This window comes from Panthera uncia, chromosome D1, assembly GCF_023721935.1.
Source record: "Panthera uncia isolate 11264 chromosome D1, Puncia_PCG_1.0, whole genome shotgun sequence".
Lineage (NCBI taxonomy): Eukaryota > Metazoa > Chordata > Mammalia > Carnivora > Felidae > Panthera > Panthera uncia.
Window position 1 is genome coordinate 89,923,564 of NC_064808.1, and position 20,490 is coordinate 89,944,053.

At 48.6% G+C, this 20,490-nt stretch overlaps 1 protein-coding gene across 1 annotated transcript in view; it reads left to right on the top strand.

The window, feature by feature from the left end:
• The first annotated feature begins 10,133 nt into the window (after positions 1-10,133).
• ROBO4 (roundabout guidance receptor 4) overlaps positions 10,134-20,490 on the top strand; it is a 13,539-nt gene continuing 3,182 nt past the window's right edge. Inside the window, 14 exon segments of the mRNA XM_049655042.1 lie at positions 10,134-10,468; positions 10,804-11,133; positions 11,393-11,550; positions 11,746-11,866; positions 12,123-12,250; positions 12,350-12,578; positions 12,837-12,949; positions 13,675-13,843; positions 13,988-14,170; positions 14,281-14,323; positions 16,225-16,361; positions 16,479-16,742; positions 20,151-20,258; positions 20,400-20,489. Of these exon segments, the coding sequence (XP_049510999.1) occupies positions 10,249-10,468; positions 10,804-11,133; positions 11,393-11,550; positions 11,746-11,866; positions 12,123-12,250; positions 12,350-12,578; positions 12,837-12,949; positions 13,675-13,843; positions 13,988-14,170; positions 14,281-14,323; positions 16,225-16,361; positions 16,479-16,742; positions 20,151-20,258; positions 20,400-20,489 (2,293 nt within the window). The 5' untranslated portion in view covers positions 10,134-10,248.

Sequence of the window (20,490 nt, forward strand, 5' to 3'; positions counted from 1 at the left end):
CAAAGCAGACAGCTTAAAAATACCAGTCCTTTCCCTTTTCCCTTTTCTTCTCGTTTTCCATCGTCATTCTTTAGCCTCTTTGCAAATCCCAAATTGTCCGCTTCACAGCCATCACTCACTCACCATGTATTCATTCATTCATTCACTCATTCATTCACTCATTCATTCCAGTGCTCTTTCATTTATTCAACAAATATTTGTTAACCTACCATGCACTAGGCCCTGTGCTAGACGTTGGGGAAACAGTGTAACTATGCCATGACCCCTACCCAGAAGATAGTCCCATGGAGTAAGCAGATCAGCACAATACAGTGTAAAAAATGCATGCCAGAGATAGACACAGTGTCATCTGACACCATGTAAAAGCATCATCCAACTTAGATTAGAGGTATCAGCAAAGGTATCTTAGAAGAGAAGGTCTGAACTTAGTCTTAGATTAGTTGATCAGGTGAAAAACAGGATGAAAGGACACATTCCAGGGAGAAGGGGCAACATGTATAAAAATTTGGAAGTAGAAGGTAAGTCCAGACTACTTAGCACTTATTAAGTGTGGATTACCTAGGGGAAAAGGTTTATTTTAGCACTATAATGGAAGACTAGACTTGGGCCAGTGGCCGGGTGAGAGGGCTGAGTCTGAGACTCCTGGATTAAGTTGGTATCATAGAAGGGAGTCCTAAACTTCTTTTTATTTTTTAATTTTTTTACATGTTTATTTATTTTTGAGAGAGCAGTGTGTGTGTGTGTGTGTGTGTGTGTGTGTGAGTAGGGGAGGGGCAGAGGGAGACAGACACAGAATCTGAAACGGCTCCAGACTCTGAGGTGTCAGCACAGAGCCTGATGCAGGCCTCGGACTCACAAGCCATGAGATCATGACCTGGGCCAAAGCCAGATGCTTCACCAACTGAACCACCCAGATGCCCCCACAAGCTTCTAAAATAAAAATGCAAATCCTTTTTGGAGAAAAGCATCTCCTAAAATTTTCAGAGTTTAAGACCAGTCAAAGATGAGTTGATCATGAAAGTCCATTAGAAGGAAACGAATCACCATGAGTGGGAGTCAGCAGTTATAAGAAGCAGTAGATTTAGAACCCTAAGACCTTCAGATATTGAAATTATCAGGTATAGAATTTAAATAATTAAAGGGGCGCCTGGGTGGCTCAGTCAGTTAGGCGTCCTACTTCAGCTCAGGTCATGATCTCGCGGTTTGTGGGTTCAAGCCCCTCATTGGGCTCTGTGCTGACAGCTCAGAGCCTGGAACCTGCTTCACTTTCTGTGTCTCCCTCTCTCTCTGCCCCTCCCCAGCTTGGACCCTGTCTCTCTGTCTGTCTCAAAAATAAATAAACACTAAAAAAAATATTCGAATTTAAATAATTATGAAATGCCAGAAGAAATGAAAGACAAAATTACAGAAATGAACGATCAATAAGAGACTGTCAAAAGCAACCAAAGTTGAACAGGAACAAAATGGAACTTTTATAAATAAAAATAAAATGTATTGAAATAAAAATGTAAATGAGGAAATTAAACAGCACATTACATACAGCTGAAGAGAGTTCGATTGGAAGATGTTTCTGAAGAAATGTAAGAGTAAGGCACAGACCAACAAGGGGATGAAAAATATGAAAAAGAGAATAAGGGATGTGACACACAGAATGAAAAGATCGAACATCTATTTCATCAAGAGCTCAAGGTGGAGAATAGAGAGATGGAGGAGAAACTATTTTAAGAGTAATGACTGAAGTTTTTGTAGAACTCATGGTAAGTGGAAATATATAGGAAGGTTAACACAGAGCATATGTAAAAAGGTTTCCACACCTCCATAAAATGTAGTAAAACCAGAGCACACCAAAGACAAAGAGAAGATATTAAAAGCATCCAGAGAGGGAAAGACGGATCTTGTATGTTTAGACAACAACCATAATAGAAAGCCTTGGAAAGTGGAGTAGGACCTTCAAAATCATGGACACGAGTACCAACCCAGAAGATCGTACCTTGCCAAGCAATCTTCCAAATATGAGGGTAAAATAAAGATATTACCAGATGAACAAAAACTACAGTTTACCATCAACACTATAACAACTCCTCAAGGACATCTTTTGGGAAGAGGGAAAGGCAAGGTTTGAGAGACAAGAAATGATCATGAGTAGAAAGGTAGGCAAATCTAAACAGTGCCTTATAAAATGATAGTAATAGTATCTAACTTGTACTTTCCAAAACCTAACAAATAAAACACAGGGAAATAATAGCATGCAAATTGGGAGGGGGTTATCAGCATGAAACTATTGCAAGGTCCTGGAATTCTTTGGGGAAGGGAAGATGGTTAAGATATTAAACTTCAGACTTGATTAAATATTCAGGGGAATCTTATCAGAGTAACCACCGAAAGAATAAAATGAGAGAATTGGTATAATTTCCAAACCAGTAAAGGGAAAATAGAATAAAGAAACAATCACAAACACAATCAATTTTTTAAGCCAAGAAAAAAGAAAAAAAAATTGACACAGAAAAAGTGAGACAATAGAAAGCCAAAAATAAGGTGGTAGAAACAAGGCTAAATTATAAATAAATTGTAAATGGCCCAAATTCATCAGTTAAAATACAATCTGTTGGATTATATTTTTAATAATTCAGCTATCTGCCATTTAAATGAAATATACCCAAAACAAAGATTTGGAAAAGTTGAAAATCAAGTAATGGAAAAAGATATACCAGGCATATAGCAAGTGAAAGGAAGCTGGGGTAGCTATTAACATAAGACAAATGGACTTTGGAACAAAAAGCCTAATTAGTAGGTTGACCTTACATCCTATTTGCCTGTGACAGTCCTGGCTTACTCCCATTATCCTAGCAACAACTAGTATGCTCTTTGACTCCCAAAAGTATCCCAATTAAATAGATGGACTCCTTTAGTATTAGTCCTTAATAAGGTGCCTTGAATTTGAATGCAAATCATTTATTTCAGGAAATACCAGTAGAGTAGTAAGGAAGTAGATCAGGAAAGACATCAAAGTCAGTAAAGGACATGTTATCAAACCAGTTAATACTGTGGGAAACTAGAGCTCAATACTATGGGGAATCCTGAACGAATAGTTTGAAATCAGATTTTAGATAAACAAACTTTAGGATAATCCCAACTGAGAGGCAAGGTAATGGGGGTATTGATCCCCCAAATCCTCATCCATCATTCACTTAGGATAGAAGGCCCTCTTTTCGGGCCTTACCTCTTAGTGCTTCCAACTTGCCCTGCATGTGTCCAAATATGGTCCCCAAATAGAGCTCCATGTATTCACAGAAAGCAGCCTTCAGTGTAGAGGTAAATGCTGAGGAATTATAAATGGAGCCTCAATAGTGTTTGCTACAGAGGGTAACTATATAATATTAAATGATTTACTTCACCAAAAAATTTTTTTAATTGAATCATGTATATCTAATTAATTAACCTCAAAATATATGAAATATATACATATACACCACATTTTCTTTATCCACTCATCCATTGATGAGTGAATATGGCAACAGGTTGTTTCTGTATCTTGGCTATTGTGAGTAATACTGCAAAGAACATGGGGCTGCAGATATCTTTATGAGATCTTGATTTCAACACCTTTGGATATATACCCAGAAGTGGGATTGCTGGATCATAGGGTAGCTCTAGTTTTAATTTTTTAAAGAGCCTCGCTGTTTTCCACGGTGGCTGCACCAGTTTGCATTCCCACCAGCAGTGTACTGGGGTTACCCTTTCTCCATACCTTCATTGTCCCTTGTCTTTTTGATGATGGCCATTCTAACTGATGTGAGGCGTTATATTATTGTGGTTTTCATTTGCATTTCCCTGATAAACCACAGCTACGCATTCACCTGCTACAGGACATCTTGATTGCTTCCAAGTTTTGACAATTACGAATAAAGCTGCTGGAAACATCTGTGTGCAGATTTTTGCACGGACATAAGTTTTCAACTCCTTTGGGTAAGTACCAAAGAGTGCAATGGCCAGAATTCAAGAATAATTTAAACATACAAAATTCATAAATGTTATACACCACGTTTACAGATTAAAGGAGACAAACTATCTCAATAGATACCAAAAAAGATTTGTAGAATTTAAAACTTAATCATCATCAAAAGCTCTTAACAAGCTAGAAACAAGTGCCCTTTGCACTTTTGAAACCTGATAAATAGCATCTACAAAAACCATCTGCAAACCTCATTTTTTAAAAAATGTTCATTTTTGAGAGAGAGAGAGAGAGAGAGAGCAGGGGAGGGGGCAGAGAGAGAGGGAGACAGAGGATCTGAAGCAGGCTCTGTGCTGACAGCAGAGAGCCCGATGTAGGGCTCGAACTTAAAAACCGTGAGATCATGACCTGAGCCGAAGCCGGACGCTCCACCAACTGAGCCACCCAGGTGCCCTGCAGACCTCACTCTTAATGGTAGAACTTTAGAAGAATTCTTTTTAAAATGAAAAAGTAAACAGAGATACCCACAATCACTCCTTGTACTCAGCATTGTACTGCAAAGCAAGAAAGAACAGAACGGTATAAAGATGGGAAACGAAAAACAAAAACAGCATATTTGGATTGCATAATTTCCTACACAGGCAACTCAGAAGAAACTACAAACTATATATCAAGGCATCTCAGTTCTTCTTTGCTTTGTAATGAACCACCCCAAAATTGAGTGACTTAAAAGAATATTGTTACAATTCTCTGTGTCAGCAGTTTGTGTTGGACTGGCTAGGTGATTCATTTGCTGGTGCTGCATGAGGTCGCCTGTGTGACCACATCATCTGGTATCCTGAACTCGATCTGGATGCCTAGGATGGCCTCACGCACATGTCTGCTGACGGATACTGGCTGTTGGCCGGGAGGTTTAGGAATCTTCAGCTAGAATAGCTCACCTCTACTCCATGTAGCTAAACCAAGCCTCTTCACATGTCGGTCTCAGAGCGGTGTTTCAAAAAGTCAAGAGCAGAAGCTGCAAGCCCCCTAGAGGCTTAGACCAGAAGTTTCCACACATCACTTCTGTATTCCATTAGTCAAAGCAATTCACAAGGCCAGCCTAGCTTCAAGGTGTTGGGGAAAAGATTCCAGTTCTTTGTGGGAGGAAGGGTGACAACATTGCACAGGGACAAGTATACAAGATGGTAGGGATTATTGCAAATATCTTTGTTAATAGTCTCAACAGGAGGCTTACAAGTCAGCTAAAAACACATTTAACAAAAATATGTGTAATATTTATACAGAGCAAAATCTAAAACTTCATTGAAAGGCATCAAAGAAGGGCTAAATAAAAGGAGAGGTATACACGTTCATGATCGGGAAGGCTTAAGGTTATAACAAGTCAGTTCTTTCTATATGTTCAATCAGTTCACAAGGCTTTCAAGGAACCTGATAAGCTGAAACCCCAAGTAGAGCCAAGATACTTCTGAAAAAGAGGAAAGGACTCACCCTACCAGATATCAAAATTGATTAGACAGCTCTAATAATTGAGACGCTCTGATGTTCATGCAGGAATAGACAAATAGGCCAATGAAACAAGCTATACGTATATGGACATTTGATGTGTGACAAGGAATCATTGTAGGTCATTAAATAAGTAACGCTGGGATTATTGTTTACTATCTGAAATATATATACATATATATATATATATACACATAAGGCATATAAAATAATCAATTAGTGATAGATCAAAGACTTACATGTGAGATTTTTATAGTCTCAAAAGAAAATATGGGAGAATGCCATTTTGTGCAGAAGAGATTTTCTTCAAAAACAGAAAGAATGTACTAAACATAAAAATAAACATATCTACAGTAAAATTAAGAACATCTGTTACACCATAAAGAAAGAGGAAATATAAGGCCAAATTTGTTTTTGCAGCATCTCTAATCCACAGAGAATTATTATCCAGAATATATAAAACTGAAGGTTACTGAGAAAAAGACAGATAAGAAATTAAAAAATGAGCAAAAGATGGAAATAAATACTTCCCAGAAGAAAAAATGCAAAGAGTGAGTAAACACTTGAAAAGATGTTCAGCTTTATTATTTAATCAGGCAAATGCAAATTAAGGCAATAATAAAATATTATTTTACACGTTAGATGGTCAAAAATTAAGAAGTCTACCAACGGTTCTGAGAATGTAGCTCAAGGACATTGGTACAACCAACTGTTTGGGAAAACTATTGTTACCATCTAAACTTGAATATTTGTATGCCCCAAGACCCGGAAATTTTACTACTAGGTTTATTTATTCCCTAGAGAAACTCTTGAACACTTATAGTCATATCAAAAGACATCTAAAATAAAGATTAGGGGCAGCACTGTTCATAATAGAAGAAGAAAAAACCACTTGATATACTACATGGCAAGGAAATTATCAAAGACACTCTTCTGCAAAGAATCATAGAATTGTTCCTGATTCTTGATAGCACCCAATTTAAAGCAAAGCTTCACTTCCTAAGACCTTCCCCAATATCACCCAGTCAAAGCCCAAATCCTAAACCAGGTTCTTTCTAGCACCTTAGTGTTACTAAATAACACTAAGTAAGTGTCTCCTACTGAGACACTACACAGTTCCCCATGGTATGTGCACACTCCTTAGTTGCAAGGAATAATAAATCCAACATGTTCAATAACAAGTGTGCTTGTAGTGGTCTTTGTCTGGAAGGCATTGACAAGTTGAACACAAAGTACAGTAACTGATGCCTTTTTCTTCTTGGACATGTGAGCAGATGGTTAAATGTTGATGCTAACAGCCTTTGAAATCTCCATTTGGCCCAATCTCCAATGTTTGGTCTAGGTGTGATCCATGGTCATTGGTGTTGAAAACCTCAAGAAACTGTGTGGTTGAAAGTGTTAGATGTAATATCCCCATGAACCTTGTTATTGCCCATGATGTTGATGGGACCAGGAACTAAGGACTAGATGCTATGCCAGTGAGATGGTATCAGGGCAACTTTCCCATTCACCTCCATTTCCCTCCAGCCATTGGCATCTTGCAACAAAGATGAGAATATGAGTAGTTGGGGCTGGCTGTGGCTGTGTCGGTCAGGGACGGGGTATGGCATTCCCAGAACACTCAACGGATAATTAACATATATTTAGTATTAACATCTCCATATCTACTATCCATAAACCTCACACAAACATTTTACAGATAAGGAACGTGGGGCTCAGAGAGGTCATGTGACTTATTCAAGGTCTCTCTGCCAGTAAGAGGTGAAACCAGGATCTATGCTTAAGTGTGACTGACTTCAAATCCTACCTGAATTCATACTTGCACCCTACCAGCTTGCCCAGCAGGAGTCCTGGCTGCATATTCAGAGAACACAGAATAAGAAGCCAGAGAAGCCAGGAGCCAGAAGCAGAAAAAAATTTCCTCTGGAGGGTCCTTCAGAAGGACACTTAACTCCTCTCTTCTCTCTTCCCTCTTTTTTTTTTTTTTTTAATTTTTTTTTTAATGTTTATTTATTTTTGAAACAGAGAGACAGAACATGAACGGGGGAGGGCCAGAGAGAGAGGGAGACACAGAATCAGAAGCAGGCTCCAGGCTCCGAGCCATCAACCCAGAGCCCGACGCGGGGCTCGAACTCATGGACCGCGAGATCGTGACCTGAGCTGAAGTCGGACGCTTAACCGACTGAGCCACCCAGGCGCCCCTCTCTTCCCTCTTATACGCAACTAAAGAATTACTCACAAAAACACAAAACTCTAAAACCAAGAGGTGAAGGAAGATACTATATAACTGGTCACTGGCCCCAGAGCAGAACTTCCTTGAAATAACTGGGGGCAGCTCCCACTGACTAATCTCATCCTCATGACTCATCCGGTCGGCTCTTCCTTAGTGGGTGGAAATGAGACAATAGGGATGCTGCTAGGCCAGGTTGCTGGAAATGAGCACTGTGATCTCTGGGAGCCATCCAGACATACCCTACTGTTGGGAATTCCCCTTGGCCATCACGCCATGGATCTCTGAGCGCCCTGGATGCTTGGACTGAGTGAGGAGAGTCTTAATGGCCCCCAGGAACAGCTCAGTTCCCAGCCCTTGGCTCTCCAGAGTCTGGGAATGGAGACAGGCTGAGCTGAAGGCCATCTTCGGGGATGAGGTACGTGACTGAGGGGTAGGGGTTGTTGCTCAGGCTGCTGTAGCCTCAGGGGCTCCATTCTTGGGGCACGGCCCTGGAACTTGTCCTCACTGTGAACCTGCCTGTTCTCACTCAACTGAGGATGGGGCTGGTCACGAATCTGTACCATCTTTATGGATTGTAGAAATTTGAGGAAAATCAAGTTGGCATCAAATCATTAGTGGAGAACTTGGTTTGGCTCCCTAAGTCCAATGTATAAGCAGAAGAGACTAAAGAAAGACTACTGATAGCAACGCTCTTGGGAGCAGGCAGTGGCGGGGGGGGGGGGGCAGACGGGCCTGGGGGCTCCGTACTTGGGAAAATCCTAAATTGTGGTACATGCAGGAAATCCACCTGTCCCGCCACATCCTTCCTTGTCTGGTCCTTGGATGACTTCAGTGTCCACATGAATACCCCCTTCATCACTCCAGCCTCCCAGACCCTTGACGTCATAACCTCTGCTCCACTCTGCCCGACACACGTGTGCCCATGCTCGTTCCAAGGACATTGTCATTGCCCTTAGCTCCTCCATTTCTGAAATACCAGACTCTGTTCTCTAACCCCAATTCCTATTCTTCCAGCCCTGTCACTACGTTGCTTTCACTCTGTCTATTCTTCACCAGCTGGAAATGCCCAGTTTGTAGAGACCATGGTGTTCTCTTGTTCTGATTGTCTTTATCAGTCTTGGTCTGCATTTGAGGGGAAAGAGAAGGTGGAGTGAAGGAGGCCTAGGGCTGTGGCTGCGGCTGGCACGGAGGTCGGGCTGGGAAGGGGGAGGAAGGGAGGGAGTCAGCTGCATTAGGGGCCCCACAGAGGAGCTGGCCGGGAACAATAGGGAACAAAGGCTGGACACTCTTCCGCTGAGCCTCAGCTCCTGGCCTTGGCCTTCCGGGAACAGCTCCAGGAAATGGCTGAGATTCCAGATTTGGGAGGAAGAGACGTGTAAACAGGAGCTGGGCTCTGAGAGGGGAGAGCAGCCTCTGTCTTGGGGGGGGGCCGGGCGGGGGGGGGGGGGAGTGGCAGGGTGAGCACAGACTTTTCAGGTTCAGAAGCTATGAGGCTTGCCTGCTATAGCCACAAGGTTTCAGGGATGGAAAGACTCAGTAAAGTTCATTTACTCCAACCATGCTTCCAGGGCCTGAAAAGTATCCCTGCCAAAGATGCTCGAATAGTTTCGGTGATGGGATGTGCATAAAAATAAATAAATAGCAATATTGGCTAACCTTTACTGATCACTTAGAACGCATCAGGCACTGTACTAAGGATTTCATGCAATATCTCATCCCATCCTTGCTCCAGCCCTCGAGGTGGGAACTATTATTATTACTCCTACTTACTTTTAAAATGTTTTTAAGTTTATTTATTTTGAGAGAGACAGAGACAGCGTGAGTCGGGGATGGGCTGAGAGAGAGGGAGACAGAGAATCCCAAGCAGGCTCTGCTCTGCCAGCGCAGAGCCTGATGCGGGGCTTGAACTCAGGAAACCGCAAGATCGTGACCTGAGCTGAAACCAAGAGTCAGACACTTAACCCACTGAGCCACCCAGGTGCCACGTTATTACTCCTAATTTACAGGTAAGGAAACGAGCTTGCAAGGATGAAGGGACTCTCTCAAGGTCTCAGAGAGCTTATTTGATTTGTCTGTGAGCTGAACAGGAACACACTGTGAGCTTCTCCCGGATTGTCCCAGAGCCTCTAAAGGCTTCCCATCTTCTGCCCTACCCACTGCCTATCCTCGGGCAACCGGGCTGTGGGATGACAATATGCTCCTGCTTCCCTCCCCTTGGCTGCCTCAGCCCACTTCTCTCTCCCTTCAGCTTCTTAGTGCCGTGCCCTGAGCCTCTACCTCTGGGCCCCCATTCCACTCTAGCAGGGAGCCATTCGGAGCAGAGGGGTAAGAATGGCCATCAAGGTTTAGATGGAGGCTGAAAGTTAAAGGACGAAGGCTGTGCTTTGGAACTACGTCAGTGTGAGGATGGCCTTTAGGAAATCCCAGACTAGATCACAAGGTAAACTTTAGGGCCGGGGCTGGAGTCAGGGGTGATGGCTAAAGGGTCAAGGGCAGAGAGTTTCTCTCTGCTGGTCTCCTCCCAGTTCTCCAAGGCACCGAGGGCCAGGCAGGAAGCATGGGTTTCCTCAAAGCTGCTTCCCTCCTGGGGCAGAGTCTCGGTCACAAACAACCACCACCACCCCACCCCGCCCCTCCTTCCCTCCGCTGTGAGCTCAGAGCTGCAGGACAAAGTGCCTGGGACCAGGAGAGAGGCCTGAGAGCAGCCATGGGCTCTGGAGGATCAGGCCTCCTCGGGGCCCCGGGGCCCCTGCCTCTCCTGCTTCTGCTTGTCACCGGTGAGTGTGGCCCTCCCCTCTCCTAGCCCCTGTTCCCTTGATCCAAGGCCTGGACAAGGGGAGAAGAGGTCCCCCTTGCTCCCTTGCTTCCCTTTTTTCATGGGGTACCAGAGATGATGATGATGATGATGATGATGGTGTATATGTGAGACAGAGACAGACAGACAGATTGAGAACTCTGCAGATCCTTGCCTGAATGCCCTGCATACCAGCTCTCTCCCCTCCCAGATTGTTAATGGAAGTTATCTTCAGGCAAGAGAGGGCAGAAGAGATGTTCAGGGATTTGGGGGCCCTGTTGGTAGTCGGACTGGGCTCCGCCCCCCTTTCCCTTCCAGGAGGTATGGCTCAGGACTCCCCACCCCAGATCCTAGTCCATCCCCAGGACCAGCTGCTCCAGGGCCCCGGCCCCGCCAAGATGAGCTGCCGAGCCTCGGGCCAGCCGCCTCCCACCATCCGCTGGCTGCTGAACGGGCAGCCCCTGAGCATGGTGCCCCCAGACATACACCACCTCCTACCAGACGGAACGCTCCTACTGCTGCGGCCCCCTGCCCGGGGACGTGCCCACGACGACCAGGCCCTATCAACAGACCTGGGTGTCTATGCATGCGAGGCCAGCAACCGGCTGGGCACAGCGGTCAGCCGAGGCGCTCGGCTGTCTGTGGCGGGTAAGGCCTGGGAGGGGAGGCCCGGGGCGGGGTGCACCTGAGGCCAGATGCCTGAGGTGAAGACATATAGGGGGATATCTACGAGGGAAGGCCTGGGCTGGGTGAACTGAGGAGGGTGGGGCTCTGAAGAGTAAGCACAAGGCGGCGAAATGGTGGATAGTCCAGAATGGGGCCAGTGTGGTAGGAGACACCAAGGCAGGACCTCTGCGGAGGGGAGCACTGGACGTTCCTCCCTGCTGACCCTCCATCATCCCTGCAGTCCTTCGGGAGGCTTTCCAGACCCAGCCTCAGGATACAGTGGCCACTGTGGGCAAGCAGGTGGTTCTGGAGTGCGGGCCGCCCTGGGGCCACCCAGAGCCCACCGTCTCGTGGTGGAAGGATGGAAAACCACTGGCCCTACAGCCAGGGCGGCACGTGGTGAGTGAGCCCCCCTTCCCCATACTTTCTCTGGTCCTGAGCATAACTGGGCACACCCTGAGGGAGTCACCTGCCCTCCAGCCGCCGTGTCCCCTGCAGAATTTGAGGAAGGGAAGGCAATGAGGCCTGAAGCTTCCCTCCCCAGTCTGAGCCCCTCCCACATGAGACACTTCACAAAGCGCCTGGCCCTGACAGGTCTCCAGGGGGTCGCTGCAGATGGCAAGAGCAGAGAAGAGCGACACAGGCACCTATATGTGTGTGGCCACCAACAGCGCAGGACGACGGGAGAGCCGGGCAGCCAGGGTGTCTGTCCAGGGTAAGTCGAGGGTGGTAAGCTAAAGTTAGGGCCTGGTTCTGGCTGGAGTCAGTGTACGTGGGGGTCAACCTGGGATCAGGATCAGAGTGACACGGGCCCCATCGAGAGGGATGTTCCCCAATCCTGGAGTAGAAATAGGAGTGCTCTAGACTGGGAAATCTAGGAGTTGTGGTTTCTCCAAGTCTGGGGGATGTTTCACCCCTCAGTCCCATCACTCTGGCCTACGGCCCCCAGCCCAGCCCTATGCTCTCCACAGAGCCCCAGAACTACAAGGAACCTCTGGAGTTGCTGGCTGTGCATATTCAGCTGGAAAATGTGACCCTGCTGAACCCAGACCCCGAAAAGAGCCCCAAGCCCGGGCCTGCTGTGTGGCTCAGCTGGAAGGTGAGGCCCAGGCCCTAGGGGTGGGTGCCAGTCCGAGCTCAAGAAAGAGCCGGCCGTGAACTCCTTGACCGCCTATCCTTCCTCTGGACTCTTTCCCAGGTGAGCGGCCCTGCTGCACCTGCTCAGTCGTACACAGCCCTGTTCAGGGTCCAGACGGCCCCAGGAGGCCCGGGAGCTCCCTGGGCAGAGGCCCTGCTGGCCGGCTGGCAGAGCGCAGAGCTTGGGGGCCTCCTCTGGGGCAAAGACTACGAGTTCAAAGTGAGACCGTTCTCCGGCCGGGCTCAAGGCCCTGACAGCAACGTGCTGCTCCTGAGGCTGCCTGAACAAGGTCAGAGACAGGTGTCTAAAGGACCCAACAGTATACTCTCTGACACCTTCTTGTCTGCGGGCCCCTGGACTGTCCCACTCCAGTTTGGAGGGACGGTGGGCCTTACTCCTGGACTCCCTTCTGCCATGGCCAGGCAAGCAGAGCTGCAGGAATCTCTTATTCTTACCAGTGTGGTCTCTGACCGTGTCCCCATCCCAGGTCTTTTTCCTAGAGTCCCCTCCTTCAGCATCCTTTACAGCCTGTCTTCCTCCCCTCCAGTGCCCAGTGCCCCTCCCGGAGAGGTGACCTTAAAACCTGGCAACGGCAGTGTCCTTGTAAGCTGGGTCCCACCACCTGCTGAAAACCACAATGGCATCATCCGTGGCTACCAGGTACCCCCCCCACACCACCTGCCTAGTGGTGCCAGGACATCCTCTTGCCTGGCATCCTGCATACCCTTGCTCTGGGCACTAGGAAGCAGCACCTGTGCAGAGAAGCAAGGAAAACTTGCTGTCGCTGAGCAAGGGTCTGCCCGACACTGCCAGGCACTTTCCTACGTGATCTCATTTCATCTCAGAGTCCGTCCTGGGTTATTATCCCTAATTTATGGACATGGAGAGTGAGGCCAAGGCCACAGGTGCAGGAAACAGAGCAGGAATCAAACCAGGCTGTGTCTGACTGTCAACTTCTAAGCCAGTGGGATCAGAATGTGGCTCTTGGGCCAGCAACACCAGCATCGCCTGACAACTTGTTAGAAATGCAAATCCTTGGGTCCTTCCCAGTCTGATGAATCAGAAACTCAGGGACGGACCTAGCAACCTGGATTGGTAACAAATCCTCCCAGTGACTCGAAAGCACAGTGAAATTGGAGAACCACGGTCTAACACCTATTTTAGCAGACTGTTTTTTGTCCCCCCTGCTGTCAGCCTAGAGAGAAGGCTCTCTCAGTCTGTAGGGAGAAGGGAATAGGAAGTGTGGCTACATCGGGTGGGGGAGTGCTCCCAGGGGAACAGCGGGGCAGGATGACCACATGGCCAGTGGTGGAGGACTCGGCCGCTGGGATGGCGCGGGGGTTGGTGTGGGGGGTGGTGAGTGCCCATTTCCCCTTGTGCCTCAGGTCTGGAGCCTGGGCAACACTTCGTTGCCCCCAGCCAACTGGACTGTGGCGGGCGAGCAGACCCAGCTGGAGATGGCCACCCAGATGCCAGGTTCCTACTGCGTACAAGTGGCTGCGGTCACGGGCGCTGGGGCTGGGCCCCCCAGTAGCCCTGTCTGCCTCCTCTTAGGTGAGGGCGGTGCCCACCCGTACTCCGCGAGCCCCCATCCCCACCTTCCTCTCGCCCTGTTCCCGCCTCACACGTCCAGCTCATTGTCCGCGTGACCCTCATAGCGCCACCCGCCCCTCCCACTGAGCTCAAATTCCCACATAGAGCGGACCATGGAGCGAGCCACTCAAGAACTCAGCGATGGTCCCTGGACCTTGGAGCAGCTGAGGGCCGCCCTAAGGCGGCCAGAAGTGATTGCTAGCGGGGGTGTCGTGCTCTGGCTGCTGCTGCTGGGCACTGCCGTGTGTGTCCACCGCCGGCGCAGAGCTGGGGTGCACCTGGGCCCGGGTAAGAGGATGGACCCCCGGGTGGCCCAGGCCGCACAACGCAGGGGCTTAGATCTCTGGCCAGATGTCAGGCCCTCTGGATTTAGCTCTCTTCCTTTTGCTCTCTGCCAGGTCTGTACAGATACACCAGTGAGGACGCCATCCTAAAACACAGGTGAGAGATGAAAGGGGGGGGGGGGGCTTGAGGTGAGGGGGCAGGTAGAGGGGCCAAGGGGCCGTGGAGCTGGGACAGAGAGTTGGATGGAATGCTGTCGCCTCTACTGCCAGCCAGTTCGGGACCCTACTACCCAAATCTCTCCTGAACTCCAAGTGAGAATTAATTTCTCTTTCATTAGTGTTCCTACCACACCGCTTGACAGTTGAGTAAACGGAGACACGAGACTTAAGTGACTTTGCCCGAGGCTACACTGCTAGTAGCTGGCCTTCTGAATTCCCAATCTAGGACTCTTGTCACCCACCTCTCACTAATCCTCACTACACTCTCCTGCTGACCCATTCTGCTAGGTGGGGAGTAACTAGCACGGGACGACCAGCCTACTTTCTCATTTTCTCTGTAGACCCCGGGTCTGCCTAGCAGCGCCTTCGCATTCAGGAAATCACCCAAACAGGGAGTGATCTTCACAATAATCACCCACAGTTCCAGCAGAGGGCGCTCTGCCCCTATGTTCTCAATTCTCACGCCTCGTTCTCAGTAGCAGGGTCAGCTTGCGGGTACACCTGCTCCAAGTGTCTTTGGCTGCCAAAGCAAGTCTGTGGTTATGAGACAGGGTGCCAAGAGAGAAAAGATACTTTTTTGTCCTATTGGCTGAGTTTCACACTAAATAACCATTTCATCTCTCTGCTCTTTTATCTCGTTGGATTTCCTCTGAAGGGCTTCACGTTCCAAGTCTGCATCTTTCAACAGAAGTTTATCAAGTACCTACAATGTGCCAGACACGTCCAGCCCTTGGGTTACCATTTTGCAAGGTTCCGAGCGGGCTGGGGCCATATATTCCTGCGTTAGTCTGCGCTCACTGGCCTTTCTCTTCCAGCTACCTCCTGGCCTTTGTTCTGTCCCCGAACCTTCTCTGGCTCCCCCGGAACTTTATCCCTTGTCTCTGAAGGGGATTCCACTCTGATTCTCTTGTTCATCCATCTCTTTAGCACAGGCTCCGTCCACCGGACAGCCATGCCAGCATACGTATGCAATCGAGAGCTAGATGTGCGGAAACACGTAGAAGACACGTGGAAGAGGTGGGGTGGGGGAAAATTCCACGTTTACCCTGATGGTACGAAGGGGAAAGGCAGAAGAGCAGCGGCAAGAACTAGCCTGCTACGTTCATAGGGAAAGATAAGCTGTTTGGTCTGGCTAGGATGTAGGTTGCAAGATGTATCGGAGTAAAGGATAAGGTCAGGGAGCTGAAGGCCAGACCAACAAGGGTGCTGCTCGCCCTGCTAGGCAGCTGGTAAATGGGGAGCCACTGACGGTTCTAGGCAGAGAAGTGCTTTGGTATGATCTCTGTTCTTGAAAGATTGCTCAGGCAGCCAGCAGGACGCCCGGTTCAAAGGGAACCAGACTAGAGGTAGAGAAGGCAAATTCCACGTAGCAAACTCTCGCTCTGCCAGCTGAGTGATCTCACATTTCCTCATTTCAACTCAAAACATCAGCCTTATATGGCAGCCCTTTTACAGATAAAGAACCAGGGCTTAGAGAGGCTAATAGACTTCTTTGCCCAGAGTCGCACACATAGGCTGTAGCAGATGGGGATTTTCACACTGGGTTTGTCTGTCCCCGGATCTGTGTTCCCTTTGTTTCAACACATAGCTGTCTCTCTTTAATGCCTCCTCATTCTGGGCCACTTGGACTTCCCCGGTCCCAGAATAAGAAAGGACCACTGAGTTTTGGGATGCCAGGTCAGAGATCCTAAGGAATCTGTAAAGGCCTGGAAAGCAGCAAGAATAAAGCTGCTGCCACCCTCTACTCAACCCCTTCTGCTACCCTCTGAACCGGAGGTCTTGTCCAATGATGTTCTCGCTTCACCCCATTTCTTCTGCCCCCCCCCCCCATTGTCCCAGGATGGATCACAGTGACTCCCCTTGGCTGGCAGACACTTGGCGTTCTACCTCTGGCTCTCGGGACCTGAGCAGCAGCAGCAGCCTCAGCAGCAGGCTGGGAGTGGACCCCCGGGACCCACTAGACTGTCGTCGCTCCTGTGAGCATGCCCAGCGGGGCCAGGGCTCTGCAGTGGAGCAGGGATCCCAGGGCTGGAGATGGGCGTTGTGGGGGTGGGAGGCACTCACCGTAATTCTTCCTGTCATTTTTACCACAGTGATCTCCTGGGATCCCCGAAGCCCTGGTGTGCCCCTGCTTCCCGACACCAGCACTTTTTATGGCTCCCTCATCGCCGAGCTGCCTTCCAGCCCCCCAGCCCGGCCAAGCCCCCGGACCCCAGCTGTCAGGCGCCTCCCGCCCCAGCTGGCCCGGCTCTCCAGCCCGTGGCCCAGTCCAGACAGCCTCTGCAGCCACAGGGAACTCTCTTCTCCCCGCTTGCCTCTGGCCCCTGTGGAGGCTTGGAAGGCCAAAAAGAAGCAGGGTAAGGATGGGGAGCATAGACACAGCCCGAAGCGGGTGGCAGGAGGAGCAGGAGTGGGAACGTGGTGGGACCGTGGCCTGGAGACCTCGAAGCCAGATGTGGGCTGTATCCCACCCACGGCTTCCAGGTCCCTGCCCTGGTGGACACCAGGTCTCTCCGCTATCACCAAGGCACTCAGCGAGGGGTGTGCTGGCCTCCGCTTTTCTTTACATGGTTGTCTGCTTCCGCTCGGCCCACACCAGCAGCGGGCCCTCTTTCTGCATGCAATTGAATTTGGCAGACATTTCGTAAGCACCACTGTAAGCCAGATGTGGGGACACAAGAGACAGTTCTTGCCGTCTAAGGGCTCAGAGTATGGTGACAGTGCCCGACCAGCACATAAGGAACTCTAGAACCTGGCGGTGTGCGACCGGTGCTAGCTTGAAGCCTCATCTCCATGGACACTGTGCACGGGCCTCTCCAGGCAGTGACTCCCCACTCACTTCCCAGAGAAGATTGAGTAATTCCCTTCTTCCCAGATTCCTCTCCTGAATTCCAGCTACTTGCTTTGCCTTTCCAGAGAGAAATAATTACAGTCTCTGTTTCTTTTGGAACTACTATACGTTAGGTGCTTTGTTTCATTTAATCCCCCCAACCTATTGGCTAGATATTATTTCTCTAATTTTGCAGGTGGGGAAAGAGGATCAGAAATGAGTCACTTGTTCAAAATCCCACAAGTCAGTAAGCTGCCGAACTCAGATTCGAAGCCAAAAAGGTCTGCTTCCTAAGGCCACCCTCTGAGAGCTCTCTTAGAAGATTCGATTCTATCACTATTTTCTCTTGTTTCTGAACGTGGGTCTGAGCCCCACCTGCTGTCTTCACAAGCCTTCTGTGCTGCTTAGTAAGACTTACGAATGTCCTACAGCCAATTCTTTTTTTCCCCCCCAGTGAATATAATCCAAATTTCACAGAGACAAAGATGGATACAGAGTAATTAAGAGCTTGTCCAATATCCAGAACTTTATGACTCTAAATATTAGCAAAGCTGGCATTCTTTCCAGCTTCGCCTCAGATGCATTGCATTAGGAATCCTCAGTGGGCACAAAATAGCAGCTAAAAAGGGGTTGAAACAGTCCCATTTAAAACCCAGCCTTCCCACGGGGAACGGCACTGACCCGGATTTAATGTAGAGCTCATCTTCGACTGTTAATACTGCTGGGAAAAAAATGAGAAATTTTCTACAGCCAATTCTTCAGAAAGGTTCCAATTCCAAGATGAGACTTAGGTCCTCACTTCACCCTGTGTCTCTTCACCCCAGCCCCGCTGATTGACCACAGTAAGGCCCCTGGGCTGGTGGACACTTAATGGCCCACCTCTGGCTCCTGGGACCTCAGCCACAGCAAGTTCGTGCTATGGTCTGGTCAGAGCCATGGAGTTTGGCTCTGCTGCTGTAAGTCCAAAAGACTGAGGATTCTTTGTCATCTAACACTGGCAAGCTCTCTCAGTGCCCCCTACTCCCTTGACCTGTTTATTCTTTTTTCTTATTATTTGCCCTTAGGTGGGTTTTTTTCTCCACCGCTGATATGCTCAGAACTGTACTCTCCCATGTTTCATCCATTATATAAGGATGTTAGTTTCACTCTTGCAGATACGCCCACTGAATATCCTAATTAATTCATTAATTAATTAGTACAAATATTTATTGCCATTCAGGTGTGCCCAGTGAGATTTGACCTAACCTTCATAACATTTTTATGGTGTAGTTTGCTCAAATAACAGTGAAACTAAGATCCAAGTAATTACAAGCAGGGTGGAAGGACGCTTTTTGTTATGAGAATCCTTTAGAGGAAATGAATGGGTTGGGACAAATGTGGCCTTTTCTAGGACTGGCCTTTCCTCTTCCTCTTCCACACAAACCAACCAACCGACATGGGTCCCATTTCTGAGCTTACTCAGGAAGCCAGGCACCAGACGAGACAAAGCTGTTGAGAGCAGAGTTGGAGCACCTGAAGTTGGCCTCCAGAACTCCCTAGATCATACGAAAACTAAAGGAAATTTAAAAACCAAAGCAGCCTAGGTACAAAAGGCAATTTTGATGGAGGAAGTCTAGTCATTGTGTGGGTTTTCATCCCAGAGGCTCAGAAGGTCTGGCCACTGTATAGGGATTCCCAGGGGCCAGATAGTCTCAGGGAATGCCGTAGCCTTGATCTCCTCCCTGCTCTGAACCTGCCCATGGTGGCATCCAAATCTTTGAGGACAGCTGTGCCTTGAGGATCCTGCCTGGTCTCTGGTTTACCAAGGAAGGAACCCCCTTCCTAAATGAGCTTCTGATCATGTGGCACTAATCCGAAGACTGGTTCCTTTTTGCCTTTACTTGATAGTTTCCTGGTTCCTGGTCTTGAGGAAATCTCTTCCCTCTATCACCCTTCTGGTTCCCTTTTGGCTTAAACTGAGATCCATTTGGGGTTCGGCCTGACCAAGAAGCATGCGCTAGGGTCACTGCACCCAGCTAGGTCTGCTTCTTCAGTTACCTCAGCTTCTCCACTATCAGAGTTCACCGAGAGCCCTGTCTCTTAAGTGGCCATGTGAGCCGGATGGTAGCTGCAATCTTGTGATTCTTCTCACCTTGTGTTTACATCTACCCCTCTCATATTATCTATCTCTTTGTTCATTCATTCAACAAATATCACCGAATATCTACTGGTAGGGCACTGTCTCCCTGGGTGAGACCCACACTCTCCCTATTCTGGAGGTCCTCTCCTCCTCAGCTGACTCCTGTCCCACTCGGCATGGTGTGGGGTTGTCTTACCTACTCAGCTCAACTTGACAGCCCAACCCTTCTTCCCAAGTGAGAAACACTCGGGTTTCTCGGGCAAGGTTACCCACAACCGTGTGAGATATTTGTAATGTGAGAAATGGAAATTAACAGATTCTCTTCAAGAAAAGAAGGGGTATTTGTCTTCACAGAGCCAAAATTCATGAGAAGAGTAGCAAGGTGGGGGGATAGAGATCAGGAAGATTGGGATGTATACATGAGGAAAAGAAAGTTGTCCAAGTATCTTTTAGGCACCAGGAACTTTCCAATCTGTTTTTAGAAATAAATTAAAATTGGCAAAACTATGGTTTCACTGGGTGTTCCCAAGTGAAACGGGAGCCCAGAAAAGTTAGTGGATTTGCCTGAGGTCACACAGCAACTATGTAACTGCGCTGGGCTGTGAGCGCAGGTCTTTTGACTCCAAGCCTCGTGCTACCTTCCTGCATGGAGGAAGGGGGGCGGGGCAGAGGATGCAGGGAGGTTCTTCCCTCTTGTCTCTGAATTCAGGGACCCTAACGCCTGACTGAATGACAAGGCTGAACATAGAGCCTGTGGTTGGGGTCCGAAAGGCCCACCCTGGCTTGCCCCCCACCCACTGACTCTCGCCTTTGCAGAGCTGCACCAAGCCAACAGCTCCCCGCCCCTCCGGGCCAGCCACCCTATGGAGTTCTGGGCCTGGGAGTTGGGGAGTAAAGGCTCCAAGAAGCTTTCCCAAAGTCCAGGTAAGAGGAGGCCCTGAGAGGAAAGTGAGGAGGTGAGGCAGGGTGTAGGGGTGGGAGTGGGAACAGGAAGCTGGGGGACAGGGTTGGGGCTGGGGCTCATGGGGGCCCTGCCATTCTCACCCCTAGGCTATTGTTCTCCAGGAGCCGTGCCCCAAGCTCTGGTTGCCTGGAGGGCCCTGGGACCGCAGCTCCTCCGATCGTCCAATGAGCTGGTTTCGCGCCCTCTCCCCCC